The 10000-nt window shown below is 44.5% G+C and overlaps 1 protein-coding gene across 1 annotated transcript in view; it reads right to left on the bottom strand.

The window, feature by feature from the left end:
• The window catches only part of LOC143286969 (PDZ and LIM domain protein 1-like), a 27236-nt gene that overhangs the window by 10185 nt on the left and 7051 nt on the right, over positions 1-10000 (bottom strand). Inside the window, exon 2 of the mRNA XM_076594955.1 lies at positions 6070-6557. Coding sequence (XP_076451070.1) covers positions 6070-6171 — 102 coding nt within the window. The 5' untranslated portion in view covers positions 6172-6557. The remainder of the gene's footprint in view (positions 1-6069; positions 6558-10000) is intronic.

Genomic DNA, 10000 nt, shown 5'->3' with positions numbered 1-10000 from the left:
GGAGGGGGAGGAAGAGAAGAAGAAGAAGAAGAAGAAGAAGAAGAAGATGATGATGATGATGATGATGGAGGGGGAGGAAGAGAAGAAGAAGAAGACTTGAAGACTTGAAGATTGATTGATTGATTGAATCTTTAATGGGTAAAGAATTAGGCACAGTAAAGGCCTTTTTATAATTCTGCCCATTTAACGACATAAAAAATAAAGAACGAACGACACAAAACATAAAAATAAAGAAATAAACTGAAATAAAATAAAATAATAATAATAAGAAGAAGAAGAAGAAGAAGATGATGATGATGACGATGGAGGGAGAGAAAGAGAAGAAGAAGAAGAAGATGATGATGATGATAATGATGATGATGATAATTAACGGAAGAAGAAGAACAACAACAACAACAAGACAACGGATGAAGAAGCCACCTGGACAGCTACAAGGACTGAACTACCTTCAGTGTATGTTCCTGCCTTCCAGAGCTAAACACCACCTCTGTACTTGCCATTGCCCCGCACGTCGCATGCACATAAATTTAATAGGTCTCGGACGACGGACAGGCCCTTGTAAGAGGCCTCAGCCGTCTAAATAAAAACATCAAGGGAATAAATCGTATATATAAGTAAAATATGTGTGTGTGTTTGCATTTTACTTATATATACGATTTATTCCCTTGATGTTTTTATTTATATATTGTTGTACAATACCTTATGGTCTTAACGTGTGTGTGCGTGTGTGTGTGTGTGTGTGTGTGTGGGGGGTGTGGGTGTGGGTGTATGTGCGTGCGTGCGCGCATGTCATTTTTAGTAATCTATACCCTTTTTTTTTGTTGGATGTTTTCATTTGTTAATATTGTTTTGCAATACCCTATTGTCTTAACATGAGTATGTGTGTGTGGGAGGGGGCGGGGGTGGGGGTGGGGGTGGAGGGGGGGGGCTAGTATATCGTCAGCTATTGGGAATTCTTATTTGACTAGTTTTAATCTCTTCTTATGTTGCGCATGATTTTATGCCAGTGTTTACAATGAGCCTGCGATTGCACAACTTAATTTCCATGTGGATTAATAAAAAAAAAAGTGTTTTTGATTGATTGATTGATTGATTAATAGTCAAGTCAAGTCAAGTCAAGTCAAGTCAAGTCAAGTAGCAGCAGAGAACAACAACAAGAGAACAAGACAAAGGATGGAGAGGTGGGTGAAGAGGAGGAGAGGAGGAGAAGTAGCAGCTGAGAAGAAGACGAAGATGAACCAGACCAGCAGGGACAAGGAGAACAACAAGGAAAGCGAAAAAGAGGAGGAGTAGGAGGAGAAGGAGGAGGAGAAGAAGGAGGAGGAGAAGAAGGAGGAGAAGGAGGAGCAGAAGGAGGAGGAGAAGGAGGAGGAGAAGAAGAAGGAGGAGAAGGAGGAGGAGGAGAAGGAGGAAAGGAAGGAGGAGAAGGAGAAAGAGGAGGAGAAAGAGGAGAAGAAGAAGGAGGAGAAAGGGGAGGAGGAGAAGAAGGAGAAGGAGGATAACAAGAACAAGAAGGAAAAGGAGGAGGAGGAGAAGGAGGAGAAGAAGAAGGAGGAGAAGAAGGAGGAGAAGAAGGAGGAGAAGGAGACAGAGGAGGAGGAGAAGAAGGAAGAGGAGAAGGAGGAGGAGGAGAAGAAGAAAAAGGAGGAGAAGAAGAAGGAGGAGGAGGAGAAGGAGGAGGAGAAGGAGAAGAAGGAAAAGGAAGAGGAGGAGGGAAGAAGAAGAAAGAGGAGGAGCGAGATGAGAAGAAGAAGGAGGAGGAGGAGAAGGAGAAGAACAAGAAAAAGAAGAACAAGAAGGGAAGGGAAAAGGAAGAGGAGGAGGAAGAAGAAGAAAGGACAAGAAGGAGAAGATGAAGATGAAGACGATGACGTCTAAGGACTAGATGTCATTCAGTCTCTCTTTCCAAGCACAGTGTCTGCCAAATCCCAGTGACGAATGCCAAGAAATGACTCACCTGTATGTAAAAGCAGACAATTGCAAACATGTGCAAGTCAGCGCCAAGGAGAGAGAGAGAGGTGGGGAGTGCGAGGGGAAGAAAGAGAGACAGACAGAGGGAGGAGAGACATACAGACAGAGAGAGAGAGAGGAGGAGGAGGGGAGAGAGAGAAAAGGAGAGAGGGGATGAGATAGAAAGAAAAACAGAGAGAGAGAGGAGGGAGAGATAGATAGAGAGAGAGAGAGGAGGGAGGATGAGAGAGAGACAGAGAGAGATGGGGGCAGAGAGAGAGAGAGAGGAGAGAGACATACAGACAGACAGAGAGGGGAGGGAGAGACAGAAATGGAGAGAGGGGATGCGATATAAAGAAACACACACACACACAGAGGAGGGAGAGTCAGAGAGCGAGAGAGTGAGAGAGAGAGAGAGAGGCAGAGAAAGAGACAAAGTCAGCGAAACGGAGAGAGAGAGAGAAAGACAGAGACAGACAGACAGACACAGAGACAGAGGGACAGACCTAAGAGACAGACAGACAGACAGAAAGAAAACGCGCTGATCTTCCTTGGCCATGTGCCCAACTGGTTGCGCCAAATCGGTACTGGGACATGGCGTGTTTACGGTGCGTGCCCCTTTGACCTTCAAGATGGCGTCAGAACCTTGTTCCTTTCTGGTGCGAAATTCCCATGCATGGCGAGCTATCGGGGATCCACAAAATCTACACGCCGACCGGCGTTCCCTTTTCGCTACAGTGCTACCTGTAGTCTAACACAAATCAATGTGAAAGGAAGGTAGGTAGATAGGTGTATAAAGGAAGGAGGGAAGCAAGAAAAAAAAGCGAGGAAAGAGAACGAACGACAGAGCGAGCGAACGAAAGAAAGGAAATTAGTGGAGAAATAGATAGGTCCAACATGCAGATAAAAAAAAAGTATAAAAAAAATTAGCATAAATAACAATAATAGAAAGAAGAAGAAGAACTTGAAGAATAACCGAATAAAAGAATAAGCGAATGATTGTTTCATCCGCGATTCAGTTTCTCTGTGGTCTTTCTTTCAGAGATGACTTAAAATTGTCTCTGGATCTTGATCATCACAGAAGAAGAAGAAGAAGAAGTAGTAGTAGTAGTAGTAGTAGTAGTAGTAGTATATTAGCAGCAGCAGCAGCAGCAGCAGTAGTAGTTGTAGTATAGTAGCAGTAGTAGTAGTAGTAGAAGAAGAAGAAGAAGAAGTAGCAATAGCAGTAGTATATTAGCAGCAGCAGTAGTAGTAGTTGTAGTATAGTAGCAGTAGTAGTAGTAGAAGAAGAAGAAGAAGAAGTAGTAGTAGTAGTGGTAGTAGTAGTAGTAGTATATTAGCAGCAGCAGCAGCAGTAGTAGTTGTAGTATAGTAGCAGTAGTAGTAGTAGAAGAAGAAGAAGAAGGATGTGCACGCTAGATTTTCTCCGCTTTGCTTTCAACCTTTCCACCACCTCGATACCCCCTCTTCCTCTTCTCAAAAAACGTTTTTAAACACCTCATACCAACACACGAATGATTTTTTCCCCCCCAACACGAATGCAATTCTATATCCGAAAAGAGTAAATGCCCGCCACATAGGTATATATATATATATATATATATATATATATATATATATATATATATATATATATATATATATATATCCTAACCGTACAAACACCAGTGCGAATGTACATGCGCTTCCGCAATAAAAGAGAGAGAGAGAGAGAGAGAAGGCGAGAGAGAGAGGGGGGAGGGCAGAGAGACAGACAGTGACAAAAAAAACAAACAAAAAAACAGGGAGACAGAGCGGAAAGAGAGAATGAGAGAGACAGAGAAACGCAAGAAGGAAAAGAAAGGACAACACCTCGCCTTTACGAACGACAACTTAGCGCTAACCATAGCCCCGCCCTCCCTGAAGCCGGAAGCAAAGAAAGAAAGAAAGAAAAGAAAGAAACTAAGAATCGAAACACTTCAGCTTTTTGACCAACAGCTGCTGACCATAGACTCACACCCCAACCCACTCCACCCCACCCCGAAGCCGGAAGTAAAGAAAGAAAAAACGAAAGAAACGAAAGAAAGAAAGAAAAAAGAAAGAAAAAATATTTCACCTTTTTGAACAACTGCTAACCATAGTTCCGGCTTCCCTGAAAACAGAAGCAAAGAAAAGAAAAAAGAAAGGAAAAGAAGGAAAGAAAGAGACACACCTCACCTTCTGCGACCATCAACTGCTGACCATAGTCCCGCCCTCCTCTCCTCCTACCCCGAAACCGGAAGCAAAGAAAGAAACGAAACGAAAGAAAAGAAAGAAAAACAGTTCACCTTTTTGAACAACTGCTGACCATAGTTCCGGCCTTCCTAAAACCGGAAGGAAAGAAAGAAACAAACAAAGAGACAACGAAACAAGACGATACGAAACGGAAGAAGAGCACCTCACCATTTCGATCAACAACTGCTGACCACATTCCCACCCTCCTTGAAGCCGGAAGCAAAGACAGAAAGAACAGAAACGAAGCGAAACGAAACGAAAGAATAACACCTCACTATTTCGACCAACAACTGCTGGCCATAGTAACCCACCCCACCCCATCCTGAAGCCGGAAGCAAAGAAAGAAAAAAAACGAAACAAATAAAGAAAAAAATAGAAAAAAGAAGAAGAAAGAAAAAAAGAAAAGAAAGAAAAACATGTCACCTTTTTGAACAGCTGCTAACCATAGTTCCAGCCTCCCTAAAACCGAAAAGAAAAGAAAGAAAGAAACGAAAGAAAGAAACAAAGAGACAACAAAACAAGACCGGACACGAAACGAAAGAAGAACACCTCACATGTTTGACGGACAACTGCTGACCATAATCTCGCCCTGCGTGAAGCCGGAAGCAAAGACAGAAAGAAATAAAACGAAACGAAAGAAAAACACCTCACCTTTTTTGACCGACAACTGCTGGCCATGGTAACCCACTCCACCACAATGCCGGAAGCAAAGAAAGAAAGAAAGAAAGAAAAGAAACTGAGAGAAAAAAAAATCACCTTTTCGACTGACAACTGCTGGCCATGGTAACCCACTCCACCACGATGCCGGAAGCAAAGAAAGAAAGAAAGAAAAGAAAGAAAAAAAAAATTTCACCTTTTTGACTGACAACTGCTGACCATAGTAACCCACCATATCCCACCACGAAGTCGGAAGCAAAGAAAGAAAAGAAAGAAAAAAAAAACCTTTTGACCTTTTTGACTGACAACTGATGACCACAATCCCGCCTTGCGTGAAGCCGGAAGCAAAGACAGAAAGAAACGAAACGAAAGAAAAAAAAACACTCACCTTTTTTGACCGACAACTGCTGGCCATGGTAACCCACCCCATCCCACCCTGAAGCCGAAAGCAAAGAAAGGAAGAAAGAAAGAAAAGAAAGAAAATCTTTTTTTTACCTTTTTGACTGACAACTGATGACCAAAATCCCGCCTTGCATGAAGCCGGAAGCAAAGACAGAAAGAAACGAAACGAAACGGAACGAAAGAAGAAAAAAAACCTCACCTTTTTTGACCAACTGCTGGCCATGGTAATCCACCCTATCCCACCGCGAAGCCGGGAGCAAAGAAAGGAAGAACGAAAGAAAAGAAAGAAAAAAAAATCACCTTTTTGACTGACAACTGCTGACCGTAATCCCGCCCTCCGTGAAGCCGGAAGCAAAGAAAGAAAGAAAGAAAAGAAAAACAAAAACAAAACATTTTACCTTTTCGACTGACAACTGCTGACCATAGTAACCCACCCCATCCCACCCTGAAGCCGGAAGCAAAGACAGAAAGAAACGAAACGAAAGAAAAAAAAAAACTCACCTTTTTTGACCGACAACTGCTGGCCATGGTAACCCACCCCATCCCACCCTGAAGCCGGAAGCAAAGAAAGGAAGAAAGAAAGAAAAAAAAAACATTTTACCTTTTTGACTGACAACTGATTACCATAATCCCGCCTTGCATGAAGCCGGAAGCAACGACAGAAAGAAACGAAACGAAACGAAACGCGAACCGGAAGAAGAACACCTCACCTTTTTGACGGACAACTGCTGACCATAATCCCGCCTTGCGTGAAGCCGGAAGCAAAGACAGAAAGAAACGAAACGAAACGGAAGAAGAACACCTCACCTTTTTGACGGACAACTGCTGACCGTAATCCCGCCCTCCCTGTAGCCGGAATCCCCATGGCTGTCCCGGAGCTCTGCTCAGCTGTACCACAGATCCTGCCATCTCTCTTCTCCTCTCTTTCTCCTCCCTTTCTCCTCTTTTCACTCCTTCCTTTCTCCTCTTCTCCCTCGGCGGGGGCACCAGTGCTGACACTGACAGGATCAGCAGGTGTGTGTATGTAAATCTCGGGTCTGTCTTCAGTTCAGTCGGACCTCTCTGTTTGTGTGTGTGGGTGGGTGGGTGGGTGGTTAGGTGCGTGGATGGGCGTGGGTGTGTGTGTGTGGAGGTGGGAAGGAGAATGACGCAACAGAGCGTTACGTTGACGACGAACAACACTGTAGGCGGGAGGGTTGTTGGCAGGTGTCGTGAGTGAGAGGTAGGAGGCGGAGGTGGTGATTTTCTTTTCCCCCCCTCAACTGGCTATAGTTCCGGGCCTTGTTTCTGTCTGGCTGTTGAAAAAAAAAAGAAACAAAAAATCCCACTCAAACAAAATAAGCAAACCACGGCAAACAACTTCTCCACAACAAAACATGCACTCAAAGCCAGAACACACCAAGATCTTTTTTTTTTAAAGAAGAAGAAGAAAAAAGAAAGAATGAATAAACGAACAAACGAAAACAGTGACAGAATGCATAAGTGTCTGAATACAACCACACAGTCAGTGATTCATGTAGTCTGTCTGTCAGTCAGTCAGTCAAGTCTTTCAGTCAATCTTTTTGTCAGAACTGAAGCTCTTCTTCCACATGGTCATCGTAACAATCAGCGCTGTACTGTCAATGTGGTAGTCATCATCATCATCATCATCATCACTATTATCATCACCATGATCATTATCATTACTAACATCGTCACCACCACCACCACCACCACCGAAATCATCATCATCACCACCATCAGCGCCATCATCCTCATTATCAACTTAACAGAATTCACAACATCATCATTCTTGTCATTGTCGTCATCTGTCACCTCGTGGTCGTCGTCATCATCATCATCATCATCGTCGTCGTCCGTCGAGGGAGGAAGGTGGCAGAATGGTTAAGACGCTCAGCTGCCAATACAGAGAGTCCGTGAGGGTGTGGGTTCGAATCCCGCTCTCGCCCTTTCTCCTAAGTTTGACTGGAAAATCAAACTGAGCGTCTAGTCTTTCGGATGAGACGATAAACCGAGGTCCCGTGTGCAGCACGCACTTGGCGCACTGAAAAAGAACCCATGGCAACGAGAGTGTTCTCCTCTGGCGAAATTACGTAAAATGAAATCCACTTTCATAGGTACACAAATATGTAAGCATGCACTCAAGGCCTGACTAAGCGCGTTGGGTTATGCTGCTGGTCAGGCATCTGCTCAACAGATGTGGTGTAGCGTGTATGGATTTGTCCGAACGCAGTTACGCCTCCTTGAGAAAGTGAAACTGAAACTGAAACGTCGTCCGTCGTCGCCGTTAGCACAGTTTCATATGGACACAGAGCAACAGACAGACAAAAGAGACAATTACAGAGACAGAGATAAACAGAGATGAAGACAGACAAACAGAAAACGAAAAGCAACCGAGACACAAATGAATAATTCAGCTTCGCCGTGCAACACTATGGCTGCATCTTCTCCTTCTCGTAAATTTCCAAGGTCTCGCCAGTCTCCGCCACTCTCTGAAGAAATACCTGCTAAATTTTCCAAGGTCTAAATCAAAACAACCACAAAACAAACTGCTGCTTCCTTTCCTGCTAGACAGAAGCCTGCTATGATTATAATATCCACACACGCGCACTCTCTGTGTCCGCTTCACAAGTGCGCGTTGTGTCAGTAAATCTTATCGGCTTCAGAAATTGAGTTTGACAGACTGAAAGCTTGCATCCTTTTTGGAAACTGGTGAATAGCAAGCAGGTGCTTGAAGTGGGGGAGAAAGAGAGAGACAGAGAGAAAGAGATAGAGAGACAGAGGGACAGGGAGGGGGGAAAAGAGAGAGAGGGGGGGGGGAGAGAGGAAAAGAGCGTGTGAGAGTGATATATATATATACATGCATACATACATATAGAGACAGAGAGGCAGACACAAAGACAGATACGATTTTTAATGTGTGAGCAGACACATACAATTTCCTCACAATGAGTACTATGCTGCATTGCATTGTACTGTATTGCATTGTATTGCGAGAGAGAAAGAGACAGACAGACAGACAGACAGAGACAGAGAGACAGAGACAGAGATACAGAGACATATAGAAAGAGAGAGAGAGAAAGGGAGAGAGAGAGAGAGAGTGACAGACAGACAGAGAGGGAAAGAAAGAAGGAGACAGAGAATGAATGAGACCAGGACAGAGACAGAGAAATGTAGAGAAGAAGGTGGAAAGAAATGGAGACATAGAGAAAGAGAGAGAGAGGGGGGGGAGGAGATAGAAAGAAAGAAAGAGTGAGAGATGGACAGACATACAGACGGAAATGCAGACAGACAGAATAGAGAAAGAAAGAGAGAATGAGACATGGACAGACAAGTAGAGAGAGAGAGAGAGAGAGGAGAGGAAAGGGAGAGAGAAGTAGAGAGAGCCCGAGACAGAGACAGAGGTTGAGACGGACAGAATCAGACAGATCAACACTGTTACGTCTTGTCAGTGTCAGCAATTCAGTTTTGACGGAACATTTCTTTAAAGCAGCAAACAGAAAGAGAGTGCCAGAAAATGAGTGTGTGGTTGTGAGTGAAGGATGGAAAGGAAGACTATTGGGGAGAGAGAGAGAGAGGGGGGGGGGGAGAGCCGGAGAGAGAGAAGGAGAGAGAGAGAAGGAGGAGAGAGAGAGAGGAGAGAAAGGAGAGAGAGAGACAGAGAAGAGAGAGAAAGAGAGAGAGAGAGGGACACACACACACACAGACACACAGACACACACAGACACACAGACACACAGACACACACAGACACACACACACACACACACACACACACACACACACACACACACACGCACTCACACACACAGAGGGAAGTACACATATTACTGACAAATTCCCAGAGACACAAACTGACTGATGTTTGGGCAAGCGGCGTAAACCTGGATATCACAGACACTCTGACAGGCTTACAGACCGTAGACAGACACATAGACAGGCAGACAGACAGACAGACACATAGACAAACATGAACAGACAAACACACCGTGTGGGCAGATTGATAGACAGACAGTATAAACAGTTGATTTATCATGGAAGGCAGACAGAGAGACAGACACGCAGTCACACAGACACACAACACACGGGCAAAATAAACTTTGTAGACAAACGGCTGGATAGACAAAAATGTAGATTAATTTTATTACAGACAGACAGACAGACACGGACAGAGAAACGGACACACTTTCTACTAGAATAGATGGGTGGATAGACAAAAAGGCAGATAATAATGTTAATGATACTACTACTACTACTACTACTAAGTAAATAATAATGATAATAATGATAATACCCCCCCCCCCCCACACACACACACACACACACGGTCATATAAACGGAGACACACAGCCACATACCCCTCCCCCTCCCGCCCAACCCCCCCCCTCCCCCCCACACACCCCCACAGACATTTTAACGAAGACACACAGCCACATACCCCCCCCCACACACACACACACACACCACCACCACCACCCCACACACACTCACGGACAGACAAACACATATTATAGGATAGATGAGTAGATAGGCAGAAAGGCAGATTGCAAATAAACAGGCGGACGGACGGACAGAGAGACCTACAAACCTACACTGAGACGGACCGACAGAGCAAAATAGTACAGACACATACACCCCCCCCCCCCCCCCCCACGCCCCCAACCCTATCCCACCACCCCCCCCCCCCACACACGGACAGACAAACACACCTTGTGGGACAGATGTGTGGACAGACAGA

This window comes from Babylonia areolata, chromosome 10 (assembly GCF_041734735.1).
Source record: "Babylonia areolata isolate BAREFJ2019XMU chromosome 10, ASM4173473v1, whole genome shotgun sequence".
NCBI classification, from domain to species: Eukaryota; Metazoa; Mollusca; class Gastropoda; order Neogastropoda; family Buccinidae; genus Babylonia; species Babylonia areolata.
The sequence above is the reverse complement of the archived record's forward strand: the minus strand, read 5'-3'. Positions and strand labels throughout refer to the sequence as shown.